The 16,724-nt window shown below is 45.7% G+C and overlaps 1 protein-coding gene and 1 non-coding gene across 5 annotated transcripts in view; both read right to left on the reverse strand.

Annotated features, from left to right (window-relative positions):
- Nucleotides 1-303: 303 nt before the first annotated feature.
- CKAP5 (cytoskeleton associated protein 5) overlaps nt 304-16,724 on the reverse strand; it is a 123,521-nt gene continuing 107,100 nt past the window's right edge. For all 4 annotated transcript variants that reach the window (XM_068260737.1, XM_068260734.1, XM_068260735.1 and 1 more), the window contains 5 exons: nt 16,471-16,608; nt 9,753-9,833; nt 4,654-4,813; nt 4,411-4,571; nt 304-992 (listed from right to left, as the gene is read on the reverse strand). In XM_068260737.1, coding sequence (XP_068116838.1) covers nt 744-992; nt 4,411-4,571; nt 4,654-4,813; nt 9,753-9,833; nt 16,471-16,608 — 789 coding nt within the window. In that variant the 3' untranslated portion in view covers nt 304-743. The remainder of the gene's footprint in view (nt 993-4,410; nt 4,572-4,653; nt 4,814-9,752; nt 9,834-16,470; nt 16,609-16,724) is intronic.
- LOC137539284 (small nucleolar RNA SNORD67) lies at nt 5,852-5,959 on the reverse strand. Its single transcript, XR_011024984.1, has one exon. It is a non-coding gene; the product is annotated as a small nucleolar RNA SNORD67 (small nucleolar RNA).

Raw genomic sequence — 16,724 nt, forward strand, 5'->3', positions numbered from 1 at the left:
AGCTATCCAGCAGCAGTTGCCCCCCCCCCCCCCCCATTACTTTTGCCTTGGGGCCCAATTGGACCTAGAACAATCCTTGCCCGTTTTGACCTAACAGAGGACAATACAATTGGGTGAGTGAGTTGCCCAACGGGTGTCCTGGTGGTGGATTCTTGACGTGATGTATATCTCAAACCTGTATTGGATTTGCTTTTTCTGAAGAGGGATGATGGGGGCCTCGACAAGTACCTTTTGAACCGCATGTCTCAAAGCAAGCAGGAAGGACCATAATGAGCAGCTACTGCCCAGAAAGGAAGCCACATATTTTCTAGAGGGTAGTCAATTGAAACTTTATTTACAAAAACATCATGCCATGCCTTACGATTCCATACAGAATCAGCGATCCACTGCTTTATGTTAAATTAAAAGCAAGTCAAAAGACAGCCACAGAGCTACAAAGATAAGAGCCATGGAGAGCGACATTTAAAACCGGACACAAAGATCTAGAGAGCAGAGGCAGGGAGTCGGGATATGAGACAAGGGGACGGTCTGTACACTAAAACACACAAGGGGAGTCAGAACAGCAACATATGTACAAATTACTCAGCCATGGTAAAGGTTCTTCCTCCTCCCTCCCCCCCAAATCAAAGAAAATACACATATAATACATAAAACAATAGTTTACAATAGGCCTAGATGGAGCCGCTAAGCCAGAGACGAGGCTCCTACGGGGCAGAAAGGTAAAACAGCAGCATTCCGCTAAGTTATTTTCGACTGCTTTTAATTCGTTCCAGTCTCTTTTTTAAGTCGTCTATGTTGGTGGAGGAGGCCAAGTTAGTGTTGGAGGAGGTGGTGCTGGCGAGGGTCTGGTTGGAGTCCAGGTCTAAGTGTTGGGTTTGCTCTCGGGACTCCCGCAGTTGGGACAGCTTGCTGTGCAACATATCTGTTGAGGACACCACTGCCGGGGCTGAGGTCTTTGATAGCAAGGAGCTGAGTGGAGGCCTCTCATCCTGCTGTGGGGAAGCACAAGAGGGTTAGAACCTCAACAACAAACAGATCGATTCCTGGCCAACTATGGCTTCCTATTCCATCAGATACCTGGCCAGCTACAGCTTCATATTCCATCACTGAGATACCTGGCCAGTTAGTTTCCTATTCCATCACTGAGCTACCTGGCCGGCTACAGCTTCCTATTCCATCACCAAGATTCCTAGATACAGCTTTCTATTCCATCACCAAGATTCCTGACTACAGCTTCCTATTCCATCACTGAGATTCCTGGCCAGCTACAGCTTCCTATTCCACCACTGAGATTCCTGGCTGGCAACAGCTTCCTATTCCACCACTGAGATTCCTGGCTGGCAACAGCTTCCTATTCCATCACTGAGATTCCTGGCCAGCTACAGCTTCCTATTCCATCACTGAGATTCCTGGCCAGCTACAGCTTCCTATTCCATCACCGAGATTCCAGACCAGCTACAGCTTCCTATTCCATCACCAAGATTCCTAGATACAGCTTTCTATTCCATCACCAAGATTCCTGACTACAGCTTCCTATTCCATCACTGAGATTCCTGGCCAGCTACAGCTTCCTATTCCACCACTGAGATTCCTGGCTGGCAACAGCTTCCTATTCCACCACTGAGATTCCTGGCTGGCAACAGCTTCCTATTCCATCACTGAGATTCCTGGCCAGCTACAGCTTCCTATTCCATCACTGAGATTCCTGGCCAGCTACAGCTTCCTATTCCATCACCGAGATTCCAGACCAGCTACAGCTTCCTATTCCATCACTGAGATTCCTGGCCAGCTACAGCTTCCTATTCCATCACTGAGATTCCTGGCCAGCTACAGCTTCCTATTCCATCACTGAGATTCCTGGCCAGCTACAGCTTTCCATTCCATCACTGAGATACCTGGCCGGCTACAGCTTCCTATTCCATCACCGAGATGCCAGACCAGCTACAGCTTCCTATTACATCACTGAGATTCCTGGCCAGCTACAGCTTTCCATTCCATCACTGAGATACCTGGCCGGCTACAGCTTCCTATTCCATCACTGAGATTCCTGTCTGGCTACGGCTTCCTATTCCATCACTGAGATTCCTGGCCTACTATGGCTTCCTATTCCATCAGATAGCTGGCCGGCTACAGCTTCCCATTCCATCACCGAGATTCCTGACCAACTATGGCTTCCTATTCCATCACTGAGATTGCAGGCCAACTACAGCTTCCTATTCCATCACTGAGATTCCTGGCCGGCTACAGCTTCCTATTTCATCACAGATTACTGGCCGATTACAGCTTCCTATTCAATCAAAGATTCCTGGCCGGCTGCAGCTTCCTATTCCATCACTGAGATTCCTGGCCGGTTACAGCTTCTTATTCCATCAGATTACTGGCCGGTTACAGCTTCCTATTCCATCAGATTCCTGGCCGGTTACAGCTTCCTATTCCATCACTGAGATTCCTGGCCGGTTACAGTTTTCCATTTCATCACTGAGATTCCTGGCCGGTTACAGTTTTCTATTCCATCACTGAGATTCCTGGCCGGCTGCAGCTTCCTATAGTTAACTTTCTATTCCAGCTTCCTACATCACTTCCTATACCATCATAGAGATTCCCCGGCCGGCTACAGCTTCCTATTCCATTGCAAAGAACATTTCTAGATAAAGTTTGGGTAAAATGCTTCAGAAGGCAAGTCACACTAGGTAAAATGCTTATAAACATTAACTTGTTTGTGTTTTAATTTTATTGGTAAATGGGGATGTCAATGACATGTAAATTAATTTGAGCTGATGCAGGATTATCCAAATTTATGTAGCTTGAAAATTGCTTAACTGAATGCAACCTTGGTGGGATTAGAGTGGTCCATGTTCCAGCTCCATAAATTTGCATTCTTCTGCATCAACTCGGAATGATTTGCATCTCACTGACCATCCCCCATTACCACAGGGCACAGCGCAGGTCCAATATCCTTCTAAACTGTTCTTGAGGTTGTTAATACATCATGCCAAGAGCAGTGGTCGTAGCAATACGGGACGCAGAGGTTGTGACCACACCGGGGGCCCTGGACCAGAGGGGCTCACCATCTAACTCATTAGCTTTTCATTGGTAGTATGATGGTAATTAACACCTCAATAATGGACCCTGATGTAGCTTCGGCGCAACTAGTCAAGACTAGCATGGCCACTTTGGTGTCCCTCAACCCCAGTACTTGGGTAAGCTTTCTTATCTCTAGCACTCTTCGGTCTATACCTGGTTGACAGCAATCTCTCTCCAGCCCTTTTTCAGGGGGTAATGGTTTGACCTATATTTTAACTTTTACACCTTTTCTCAGCACTTTTTTTTCCTCTCTTTGGACATAGTTTGGCACTAGATACTGCACAAAGATGGCATATAGTCCGTGGAAACTACACTCTTTGCACTAAGCACCTTTTCATGGTTGCTGCTTATTTCCTTATTGCACAAAGCATTTTACAATTGCCATCTAGGTTTGCTAAGCCATGGCTTGTTTTTACTTTCACTGTTACCATGTTCTAATAAAATAAGCCCCGAAACTGCAGCTTATTCAAGCAATATTTCCCCAATACTGGACAAGGGGGAAATTCTTGTTCTCTCTGTATACAGCATCGAGCTGAGGATCCTTCTCCTCCCCCCCCCCCCCCCCTCCTCCTCCTCTCTCCCCGACATACATTCCTTATTTATCTAGTAATATTAGAAGACTTGAAAAAAATACAAAGGGAGAGATCGAGAACCCTTGATTGGTACTTATTTACTACACTGACGTATTACTCACAAAGATGGAATACCACTAAGGCAACCACTGTATCAGCAGGTAGGAAGATTAGACCTGACCCCATTCGGGTTAAAAAGTCACTCTGTAGACAGGCGAAAGATAGCGGGGTAACACCCCTTTACCGAGGGTGGGTCTGAAATGTTGAATAAGTATTTGAACAGAGGTACCAGATTAAAATATTTAAAAACTTTTTGAGAAGGAAGGTAGTGGTGGACTTGCCTCCCCCAAGCAGAGTCAGTCAATTTGCATAAATCTCTATAACTTCAAAATTGCTGCAGTTATCAATAGAGAGAATTTACTGCTCGGTCCGACTGCTTGGGGAGGCAAGTCCACCACTACCTGCCTTCTGAAACTGGTTTTAAATATTTTACTCTATCCTGGCGCCTCTGTTCAAATACGAATTTAATATTCGGAATAATCTGACTGAACATGGTTGGTTTGTTCAGCTTTCCTTAGTGACAATAAATCGTGGCAATCCTTAAACGGTTTCCTTACTCTTATTACACCTCTGACACTGCAGCTGTCCTTTGATATGGAGCCCCAAAATCTACTGAGGGCTTGGGGCCCCATGTCAGACTCACTGGGGTCCCAAGCTCCTTAGTTACGCCACTGACCAAGAGATTGGTAACTACCTTGGCATTATCGAGCCCACATCTTTGCCGCAGGATCTTCAGCCTCTCCAGGTAGACAGATGGGCCCACTTCCTCCCCATTGGAGTTGGTGTTGATGGCAGGCGGGGCTGCGTTGGTGACTGACGTGATGGAGTTTGTGTCAGACAACTGTGGAGAGATACCTGCAGACAAAATACAACGTTAGATCACAGACTATGGAAAATAAAGGAATGGAAGCTGCGGGGGCCAGCAGAGGGCAGTCACCTGTAGAGGTTGCTATGCGGCCCTTCCCTTCTCTCTCCATCTCTATGAGCCTGAGGCCTCGTTCCACATAGCTCTGGAAGAACTGCGAGGAGTTTTTCAGGAAAGGTTCGATATCTGCATCAGAGTATTTCTTCTTATACTCGTAGAGCTCAGCCAGACCCTGAAAGAGACAGTTCACGTTAGGCCAGCTTAGTTATAAAGGAGAAAAAACTACCATCTTAATTTCTTTAAGAAATACCAGCCTCCATATCCCTCTCACTTTGGGTGTCCTTTAAGTGGTCTATGGGCCAATGCCCAGTGCTTATCTACTGACCCAGCCTCTGTAGCTATCCACATTTGTGCACAGAGCCTCAAAGCCCCTTATATTGGTCAGAAACACAATTGGATTGGCCAGCTTGCAGATAGCAGTTTTAGTCTTAATCAGTAAGAGGTATGGGCTAGATATGGCGGCCTCGGTATATGCGTCACCACAAGCTCCTGTACCAAGTCCATACATGTGCCGGTGTCACGTGGTACAGGTGCACACAGGGACGCCGGAGGCCAGGATTCATGCTGGCGTGCGACATGTGAGCTTTCAACACTGCACGCAGGCACAAGGGGGTGGGCTTGGACAAACATTTAAAAGAGGCAGCAGCAGGAGGATTTGTAATAGAAGTCTATGTACAGTGTGTGATCACACTCTGATCAGAGAGGAATGTATCGGCCTATCTGGTGGCACCGAGTGATGGATGGCCTGACCTGATTAAGACCAGAACGACTGTCTGGAAGTAGAATTATACAGAAGCCTTGGTGTCCTGAGGAGGCGTGGAAACACGTGAAACGACTGTCTACTCTTGTGTACATTGCACTTTTCCGTGCTTGACTAAAGTTCCCTGAATTGGAGCGCCGGAATCCGCCTTTGCGTCGCTGTAGACTTGTACAGCATGCTATAATTCAAAAGTTATAAACCAGCAGTACATGAAACGTGCGGCTCTCAGGGGACACGAAGGAATGAGGCACATATATCACTTCCTGTCCTGTTTCCTGAGTTGTGAGGATAACATTTGCAAATTCCTTCAGATTTAAGGAATAAACTGCTGAACCCCTTTCAGTAAAGACTCCAGGAAGTGTTTGGAAGAGATCTTTCATGTGGGGGTCAAGTGCCCATTACTTAAAGGATCCACTTAAGGGAAACTTGAAGGGAGAGGTATATGGAAGAATGGAGTCAGATGGCCCCTGTGCACATGGGTGTGTCAGCACATTGGCTCTGTGGGCCCCGCAGTTACACAACACCGTGGGGCCCCTGGTGCAACTCATCATCCTCCAGAAATGGACATTTTCTCAGCACTGATCAGACATCTTTCACTGTATTTAAAGTAAAAAGGGATATGGAGGCTGCCATATTTTACTGTTAAACAATACCAGGTGCCTGGTAGTCTGCTAATCTGTGGCTGCAGTAGTGTCTGACTGAATTAGCTGCATGCTAGTTTCAGGTGAGATTCAGACTTCTGTCAGAAACACATGATCTGCATGCTTATTGAGAGTATATGAATAAAAGTACAGTGTTCTCCCCAGAATTATTTTCCAGCCGGGTGGCATGAAAAAGTAGCCGGGTGGGGCGAGATGAGAGAATGGAAGGCCGGAGCCTTTCTGCACAACTCTGCTTACAGCATAGGAGGAGGTGAGCAGATGACAGCCGGGTGGTCACCAAAACTAGCCGGGTGGAGCACCCAGCTAAAAGTCTGGGGAGAACACGGACGTATTAAAGGCAGAGGATCAGCAGTACAGCCAGGCAATCTGCATTGTTTAAAATGAAATAAAAATGGCAGCCTTCATGTATCTCTCACTTTAGCTGTGCAATAGTCAACTTTCAGCTGAAACCATCACTATGCAATTCCCCCAACATGAGCCCTCCATATTACGTTTAATACATTACCTTCCCTACCAGCAGCATAATGTGCCCCACCTGTTACAAGGCATTTGTTTAGTCAGGCTTCATAGGAAGTATGCTGTGATATCATTCCACTGTAGCGTCTGTCACATGCATAAATCCCACCCCTGGGAGGAGCAACCTAACAAAAACCACTTCCTGGAGTGCCACTGCAGGGAGAGACTGACTGAAGCACCTAACACTGCTGGCTGGACGGGTAATGATTACAGTAGACTATGGAGGCACTGCAGGGCAGCATTGGTCGGTCCATCATGATGTGGTCACTGAAAGTTGTGTGATCACTTAAAAGTAAACTTAACACAAAAAGAATCCCAAGGATCATCAATACCATCCTGCTCCTGAGAAGAGTAGAGGAGTCCGCAGGAACAAGTGTGTAGATCAGGGAAGGATCTAGATTTGCATATACACGTCAGATTTGAGCCTGATACACATCCAGGTTTGATTCGCCAATGTTTCCATTTCCATTCCATGTAGTATGAAAGCTAACCTACACAATCTGCTCATTGTATTAATCTTACCGCCCTCACGCTACATGGAGTTGGCAAAATTAGCCAGTGATTGGCTAAACAAAATTGTATGTGTGCACCAGGCTTAAAGGGAACCAAGCACCGATTAAAACATTTATTTTAAATTAATCTCTATAAGGGAGGGTCTATACGGACACTGCCGTAGGATAAAAAGCTGCGGTTTGGTGCGGCCAATGTGATGTGAAGATAGGGGGAGGCGGTGGATTTGGGTTACCAGAGAAGCAACCAACCAATAGATGCACCAGTCCTCCCCCCACGGCAGTGTCAGTTTAGAATCTCCCTTAAAAAAAGCACAGATAAACGAGACCTGGAAAATAGATGTTATATATAGCTGGAGCTTCCTCCAGCCCCATAAGCCTGGATCGCTCCCACACCGCCGTCCTCTGCTGCCTCTATCGCCAGTAGCGGGTCTCGTCACTTCCACCGGACGCGGCCAGTTGTACGCATCCACAGGGACTCCTTCCGTCTCGCCAGCGCCTGCTTTATGCATGTGCCTGCACAGCACAGAGGGAGTGCACTGCGCTTGCATGGACTGGCCGAAGTGATGGGACCCGGTACCGGCGGACAGAGGCAGCGGAGAAAGGCGGCGTGGGAGCGGACCAGGCTTATGGTGCTGGAGGAAGCCCCAGGTATGTATAAATCTATTACTTTGTTAGTCTCTGGTTCTCTTCAAAGGCCACCTCCAGCCACAAAACGGTCTGAATAGCAATACATATATGTAGTCTAGGCACTGTTAGATAAACATATAAAGTTTACATCTGGTACATCATATTGGATAGAACAGACTCCCACTTATATCTAAGTGGCACTTCCTTATTCCTCCTGAAGCTGAAAGCCTTTCTAAAGCATTGTGCCCTCCTCTCCAGCCTGGTTAACTCCCCTGCCCCTCCCTCCCCTGCTCTCTGCCTGGATCAAATTATTTCTCTTTTCAGTGTATAGAAGGAAGACACTGGAAACTGCAGTTGTCTGTTTGCTACAATTCTTATTTTAGATGTCTGCCTGCCTAGATTAGATCACATGGGCATGAGGGGTGGAGTTGATTACAATCTCCCAGCATCCTTTGCACCTATGATTGGGAGAGAAAAAAGGCCCAGAGCCCAATTTCACACTGGGGGCAGGGATTTCATGACCACATGTGGAATACGATCCCTGGAGGTGAGAAAAATCACTTTATATACATGTGAGTTTATATATCTTGGCAATTTATTAGGTTTAAAGTAAACTGTAATTTATAATTTGGGTAATCCTTTGAAGGCGCACTATTGCCAATTTTACCTTTTTTAGACCCTTTAGCATACATGTGTATGTCTTCCAGCCCCCTTCAGGCTAATCAGTCCCTCGCTGTCCTCCACCACCCGGATCTTCTGCTATGAGTCCCGGTAATTCAGCCAGTCAGCGCTGTCCGGCCGCATGCCGCTTCCACAGCCAGGAGCGTTCTGCACCTGCGCAATAGTGCTGCACAGGTGTAGTATGCTCCTGGCGGCTAAGTGTGTGCATGCGCACTATGCCAGACTGGCTCAAGTACCTGGACTCACAGCAGAAAATCCATGTGGCGGAGAAGGACAGCGAGGGACTTATTAGCCTGAAGGGGGCTGGAGGAAGCCCCATGTATGTATAAAACTTTAATTTCATCTGTCTCAGGTTTACTTTGTTACACAGTAGTACTATACTCTACATATGCACTCCCCACAGAGCTGCAGGGAATCCACTGAGAATGTTGTGCACATTCAACACAGAGGTGTTGTCGATCACAGATAAACCTGGTTCAGATTGTGATTGAAGAATGTGTACTAGAGAAAGAATCTCCTTATTCCCCTGCAGAGCACCTGCATATCACTCTTACATGTACCCACAGTTACATTGCCTAGGGCCTGATAGATGTTCTTTGTTCCGGTCTGTACCTTTTACAAGTACTCTTACCAAGGACTAGTTTTAGTCTATGACTAAAGGGAATAAATATGGCAGCCTCCATATCCTCATTTCAGTTGTCTTAAAATTCCTAAGCGTTGGCAGTTAAGAGACAAATTTCATGTTACATACTTTCAATCAACAAGATTGTAATATGCAAATTAGAGGAGTCGGAGTCGAGGAGTCGGAGGAAACCTAAACTGAGGAGTCGGAGTTGGTGGATTTTTGTACCGACTCCACAGCCCTGTATAAGACTACATACTGAGAAATAACATTCCTCCAACAACATATGTATGCTAAAGGGTCTATAAAAAAAAAAAAAAAAAAGAAATTAGCAATAGTGCCCCTTTAAGGGGAGGTCAATTAAAACTAAAAAAAAATTGGTCCCTTTTAAAAAGTGTACCAGAGATGAAAGCTAACATTTATGCATACCGGTGGTTTCCTCCAGCCCCCTTCAGCCCATAGACCCCCTCACTGTCCTCCTCAGGTATGTATAAATGCTTTTTGTCTCAGGTTTCCTTGACAATATGACTGCCAGACAACCAGCATAACAAACCAGTAACGTCACTGGTACATTATAGAAGGTGGTCAGCAAAGAGCTCTCATATGATAGCTGACCTGGTTCCCACAAGAGTGCCACGCCCATCAGTGACTGTCCATTGTAAAAGCAGCTAGACAGTTGAAGACAATTTATGGCACATGAACAAGACTCGCGCCTTGCGGAGCACACTGACCTCCTTTGTGTTTTCCTTTGATCCAATCTTCTTGAAGATCTCTGCCAGGTAATCGCCAACATTGGCCTTCGATACCTTTTCCTAATTGGAAGGAAGGGGACAAAACAACAATTACACGTCATATCAAATAAAAGCTGCTCCAAAGCACCAGTAACCATCAGTCACCCTACCAGCCTCCAAGTTCTGTTAAGGAAGAACTTTAACCCAGGATTGAACTTCATACCAATCAGTAGCTGATAACTCCTTTCCCACAAGAAATCTATTCCTTTTCTCAAATCGATCAGTGGGGGTCTGTTTTGTTGATTTTGAGGTGAAACCCCTCCCACAGTGTGATGTCATGACCATGGTCCTGATAGTTAGCTGTCATTTCCCACAATGCAATGAAACTGCAGTTTCCAACTGCCATTTAAAGAGGAACTCCAGTGAAAATAATGTAATAAAAAAGTGCTTCATTTTTACAATAATTATGTATAAATGATTTAGTCAGGGTTTGCCCCTTTGTAAAATCTTTTAAATCCCTGATTTATATTCTGACACTACATGGTGACATTTTTACTGCTGGCAAGTGATGTAGATGCTGCTTGCTGTTTTGGCAGTTGGACACAGCTGTAAACAGCCATTTCCCACAATGCAGCAAGGTTCACTGTCAGGAAACTGCCAGAAGTGTACTGCGCCAACTCCGTAAACTCAACAACAGGAAAGCTGCAGGCCCAGATGGCGTGTCATCGAGCTGCCTTAAAACCTGTGCGGCACAGCTAGCTCCCATCCTCACCTCAATCTACAATAGGTCCCTAAAGGAATGCAGGGTCCCCCCCCCGTCTCAAAAAGTCTACAATCATCCCAGTCCCCAAGAAACCGGGAAATGCTGATCACAATAACTTCAGGCCTGTAGCCCTCACACCCATCATGAAGGTCTTTGAGCGACTGGTCCTTGCTTTCCTCAAGAGCTCCACCAATGCCCTCCTCGACCCCCATCAATTTGCATATAGAGCAAATAGGTCAGTCGAGGATGCCATCAATATCAGCCTGGCATACATCACGGAGCATCTCGACAACCCTGACTCCTACGCCAGGCTCCTGTTCTTGGACTTTAGCTCGGCCTTCAACACAATTCGGCCAGACATTCTGCTCGGCAACCTCACACAACTCGGGTTCGATCCATCCCTCTTCAGGTGGGTGGGGGACTTCCTCTCAAACAGGACACAACGGGTCAAGCTCGGGGACTGCTCCTCCAGCGTGAGAACCACCAACACAGGGGCACCACAGGGGTGTGTCCTGTCCCCACTCTTGTTCTCCCTCTACACCAACAACTGCGTCTCAAATGCTGACTCCGTTAAGGTCATCAAATTTGCGGATGACACAACCATCATCGGCCTCATTAGCAAGAAGGAGGAGCAGGCCTACCGCAGCGAGATAGAGAGGATCTGCAACTGGTGCAAAGACAACAACCTTGTCCTCAATGCACATGTCCTCATCCACAGCAGCATCACACTGAAGAAGCCCACGTGATGTGGGCGTAACGCGTATGTGGGCGTGGCTAACTGCAAGAGGTTGATGGGACGCTCCTTTACCTCATGGATGCCGCAGGATTAATGTCCGTCCGCTGGGCTGCACAAACCAGGTACCTGGTGCTGCGGGACGCCGCAACACATCCATGAATACTCCCTCACTTTGAAGCAACAAGGTAAAAGCTTTTGTTAGACGTTTGGTGGCCGCGGTGAAGAGGACTCCCCGCTTTGAATGACTGTTACTGTCACATGCTGACTGGGCTTGGCTGCTAATTGATCTTACAGCCGCAGGCTGTCAGTAAGGCGGAATCCGGCCATGAAGGCGACGTAGAGAGAAGGACCTTGTTATGCTTACGAAAGTTTACCTGGGGGTTTTGGGTGAATTGTTGAAGATCCAGGTACCAGATGAGTTGATGGTTTCAGTCCAATGGAAGTGGGCAACCCTTTGCAAAATCTCAGTTTCCACGGAATGTCAGTCCTAAGATCGGCCGATCTGGATTGTGTGTGTGTGGTGTAACTGATGATGGATGTGAGGTTGGGAGCGCTCCTAGAAGAATAACCTATGCAGTTTTTTATGGGGGGGAGGTTTGAATTGTGGGGAACAGCTGGGGGTTTGGAAGAGTTATTGACCAATAAAGTTTTGTACTTTTATAATTCTTTGAGTGGCGGTCACTCGTTTTTTGTTGTTGCTAATATTGTTTGGTGACCTGCCTTCCCCTTAATTGGGTGAATTAATTAATTAAGGACCTGTGCACCAGATTACTATCCAATTTGTCCTCAATGCAGCCAAGACTGTCGAACTGATTGTGGATTACAGGAAACTCCCTCATGCCCTCCCACCAGTCTGCATTGGGGAGACCGAAGTCACCAGGGTACCGTGTGTTCGGTTTCTAGGCACCACCATAACCAGCGACCTCAGATGGGGGCAAAATACCACCAAAACCCAGAAGAGTGCCCAGCAAAGACTATTTTTCCTGCGGCAGCTGAAGAAATTCGGCATCCCACGGGAGCTGCTCACCAGTTTCTACTCTGCCACAATTGAGTCCATCCTGTGCTCCTCCATTATTGCCTGGTATGCAGGGGCAACAGCTAGTGACAGGTATAAACTACAGAGAGTAATAAGCGCGGCAGAAAAGGTCATCGGCACGCCCCTGCCCCCCCTTGACCTCATCCACACCGCCAGATTGAGGAAAAGAGCCTGCAAGATCGCACAAGATCCATCCCACCCAGGCAGTCGCTTCTTTGAGCCACTCCCACTAGGCCGCCGTTTCAGAACAATCCACACCAGAACCACAAGGCGCAAGAACACCTTCTTTCCTCAAGCTGTTCTCCTGCTGAACACTTGTCCATCTGGCCCCTATAGTTTGGTTCACGGACCACCCAGCTCCCGAGTCACCCTAAACCAGGCCTAAAGTACTTCTCTCAGTGCCTGGCATGTACAATATGAATATATTCTCACCAATGCATGTATGTCTGTCTCTTGAATTAGTGGAATGCGCTGTCTCTCGTAACTATCGATTGTCTCAAATGTCTTAATGTCTTGAATGTTTTAATGTCCGAATGTCTAATGTTTAAATGCCTTGCCATGTGTACCACAACCAATTCCGGGTATGCCTACAGCATACTCGGCGAATAAATGGATTCTGATTCTGATTTTGAAGTACCTCGGTACTCAGAGCTTCTTGTGGGAGGGGTTTCACCACAATATCAGTCATACAGCGCCCCCTGATGGTCTGTTTGTGAAAAGGAATAGATTTTTCATGTAAAAGGGGGTATCAGCTACTGATTGGGATAAAGTTCATTTCTTGTTTGGAGTTTCTCTTTAAGCAGCATCTCACTCTGTGCACATTAGGGGGTGTGGTTATAGATAATGACAGTTGGCGCTGTCACCTACTGTGCACAACTCCCCTAACTCCTGGATCCAATTGCTGCCTTTTGGGCCTTGTCGTCCCCCGTACCTGCCGGCATATTCACTGCGCTGACCCGGAAGTAATCTAAAAAACCTTCCGTGTCAGCGCCATTGCAGTAAAAATGCCAGCATGTACGGGTGACAGCGGCAGAATGGGAGAGCTGACAAGGCACAAAAGGCAGCTATTGGATCGATCCAGGAGAAGGAGAGTTGTGCAGTTTTTCTTTTCCGGTATTTTTAATGCAGGAAGGCACAAGGGAGAGTGATTGGGGAGCATAGGAGGAGGAGGGGTTTTAACACTGCGGTCCTCAAGTGGTTAAAGAGGAACAAAAAAGAGCCTGTACTGTAAAGCTTTGTTGCCAGGATCAACTGATGTCAAACAATAACTCACATGTGCTCCTGTAATCACCCATTCGGAAACTCAGCCCCCCTCCGACGGCAAAACTGCCATGGCTTTTCTTAGAGTGGGCTAAAACTCATAACATTCAATACAAATGTTTTCCTAATTTTCATTACCTATACAGCTACCATATTTGCTTTTGTGCACAAATAATATTTTCTGTCTACAAATGGCAAGTTCTCAAAGTACAGTTTATCTGCTCTGAAAGCTGCCATTGCATGTTATTGCATAGCTGCTGTATTTATATAAAAATCTAGTGAACATTTCTCAGCTTCTACAGCACAGAGCTCATTTTCAGCACAGCTAAGTATACTAATTGTAGCAGACTAAGGAATGTAAAAATACGCCATCACCTCTTCAGATGTGAAAGCAAGCTTTCCATTGAAGAAAAAAGTGCTGCATTTAACTGATTGAATGCTGTTCTGCTACACTTAGTGGCAGATTTTATGCTGTAAATCTTTTACACCAAAAAAAAAAAAAAAAAAAAAGGGGGGGGGGGGGAACGCTTAGTTTACCACTTTAACCACTTAAGCCTATCTGGACGAGTATTTTTGTCCAGATAGGCACAGCTAAAGGCAAAAGGATTCTCGTCCAGTTTTCAAACAGCGGTACCGCCGGGTAGCACGGCCGCGGCCCGTGCACCCCGGCGGTTTTCCATGCCGGCGATTGGGGAGGAGAAAGAAAGCTTCTCTGAACCAATCGCAATGCCTGTGATGAAAGGACATGACCTCAATCAGAGGTCATGTCCGAATGTAACTATTTTTTTTACTTTGTTAACATTATAACACTGCCTTGTAAACCAAGGAGTGTTTATCGCCATCAGTGGCAAAAAGTGAAATTACCCTGCACAGATTTTGTATTAAAAAACAAACAAACCAGTAAATACCTACCACATAGATATAAAAAAAAACAAAAAAAAAACATAAGTTTCTAAGGCAACTATTAATGGATTTTTCTTTTTGTAATATTTTGAATTTGCTTGGTAACTGGGGGAGGTGGGAGGGGGTTTTGGAAGCAATTTAATTATATTAGTTTTAGTAAATAAGGGCTTACAATTGATGGGACACAAAAATAAACCACAGGAAAAAAAATACACCTTTATTTCCAAATATATTGTCGCCATACAATGTACTAGGAACATAATTTAAATGTTGTGATAGCCGGGACTAATAGGGAAATACAATGGGTGGGTTTTATTGATAGTAGCATTGATTATTTTAAAACTATAGGGGGTGGAATTGGAGAAGTAGTGTATTTTTCTTTTTTTGTGTGCGTATTTGCCTTCTAAATGCATAGAAAATAAAGTAATTACTGAAAACAAAGCTCACAAAAACTAATTTGTGGCGAAAAAAACAAGATATAGATCATTTACATGTGATGAGTAGTGATAAAGTTATAGGCTAATGAATGGGAGGAGTGCTGACAGGGGAAAATTGCTTTTGTCCTGAAGTTGAAAACACCTGTGGGCTGAAGTGGTTAAACAACTGATCCTGAAAAGCTGCTATGATTCAGTAAATTATATGCCATCATTAAAAGACAACTGAAGTGAGGCAGCCATATTTATTTCCTTTCAAACAATACCAGTTGCCCGGCAGCCCTGCTGATGTATTTAGGTGCAGTAGTGTCTGAATGACACCAGGAACAAGTATGTGGCTAATCTTGTCAAATCTGCCAACAATGTCAGAAATGGTAAGGGACAAGAAAAAAAGCGCCAATAGATATTTTGTGACCGCAGCTAAGAGAGAACGTCCTATGTCCAAACCGAATTCTACACAGATCAGCACAGGTCAAAAGATCAATATACTTCGATGAGCAACATCTTTCATCTTTTTGTACCAGATACTCGCTAGTACACATGAGCTTCTTGGTTTGGGGTACCCATTGTCTGGGCTCCGTACGCAAGTAACTTTATGGGTTGTGTGTTATTTTGGTTTTATACATTTAAATATAGCAGTCTACACTTATTACTGCTGCTTCTTCTTGTTCCTATGGCACATCCATTCACATTGGATTGACACCGTTGGGAGAATGTTACTATACCACTAAAGGATTGGAGGATCCTCGGGACCTTCCATAACAATTGAGCTCTCATTACAACCTTATAATGTGGGTTGTAAGTGGCTGGTAAGCCTTATTTCTTTTTGTGTGCTGGGAATCACACTGGTGTACTTCTATCCTATAGGAACGGAGCACGGTGGAACTGAGAATATATATATCGATCTTTTGACCTGTGCTGATCTGTTCATGTCAGAAACACCTGATTTGCTGCATGCTTGTTCAGGGGCTGTGGCTGAAAGTATTAGGAGGCAGAGGAGTAGCAGGGCAACTAGGATCCGTAGCCAGGCAACTGGGATCGCTTGAAAGGAAAAATATGGCAGCCTCCATATCCCTTTCACTTCAGATATCCTTTAAACAGTGATGGTCAGGTCTAGGAAAACTCATGGAGAAGCAGGTGTTTGGTCAGCTGATAGATTTGCAAAGCTCTGATTTGCTGTGATCACACCCTGCTTTAGCACATGATCATGACTATCAAATCAGAGACTTTCATATCTATCACCTTACCAAACTGATCACATGCTTCTCCTAGAGATGACCAACACTACTAACCAGTCCTATACGCAGTGTTCCAAAACCCTGTCCTCAAGGCCCACCAACACTGCATGCTTTGTATGAATCCACAGAGGTGGTTAATCAGCTCTGCTGCAACACTAATTACCTCACCTGTCGTGTGATTTCCTGCTAAACCTGTACTGTTGGTGGGCCTTCAGGACAGGGGTTGGGGGAACTCTGCTATATGGCACACTGATATAAGCAAGCATGACTCTATAAACCTGTGTAATGCCAGCCATCCAGGAGGCTTAGCAGCAGCTGTGTGAACATAAGCCCACCACAGACACTCACTGTGCGGGAGGCCCCCTTCTCAATCTCCTTGTCCATTTTGGAGCCAGTGTTGTCCATGGAGTGCTTCATGACTCGGAGTAGGTGGGTCTCCAGCTCGGACTCGTGCTTGTTCTCAATCATGCTCAGGTGGTCCATGATCTGAAATAGGTTCATCACATGAGTTTGTACCTGAGTGTCAAACATCCCAGCACAGCAGTTTGTGCATACAACACAAAAAAAGAAAAGGTTAAAAGACTATGTAAACCTAAGGATAT

This window comes from Hyperolius riggenbachi, chromosome 11 (assembly GCF_040937935.1).
Source record: "Hyperolius riggenbachi isolate aHypRig1 chromosome 11, aHypRig1.pri, whole genome shotgun sequence".
Lineage (NCBI taxonomy): Eukaryota > Metazoa > Chordata > Amphibia > Anura > Hyperoliidae > Hyperolius > Hyperolius riggenbachi.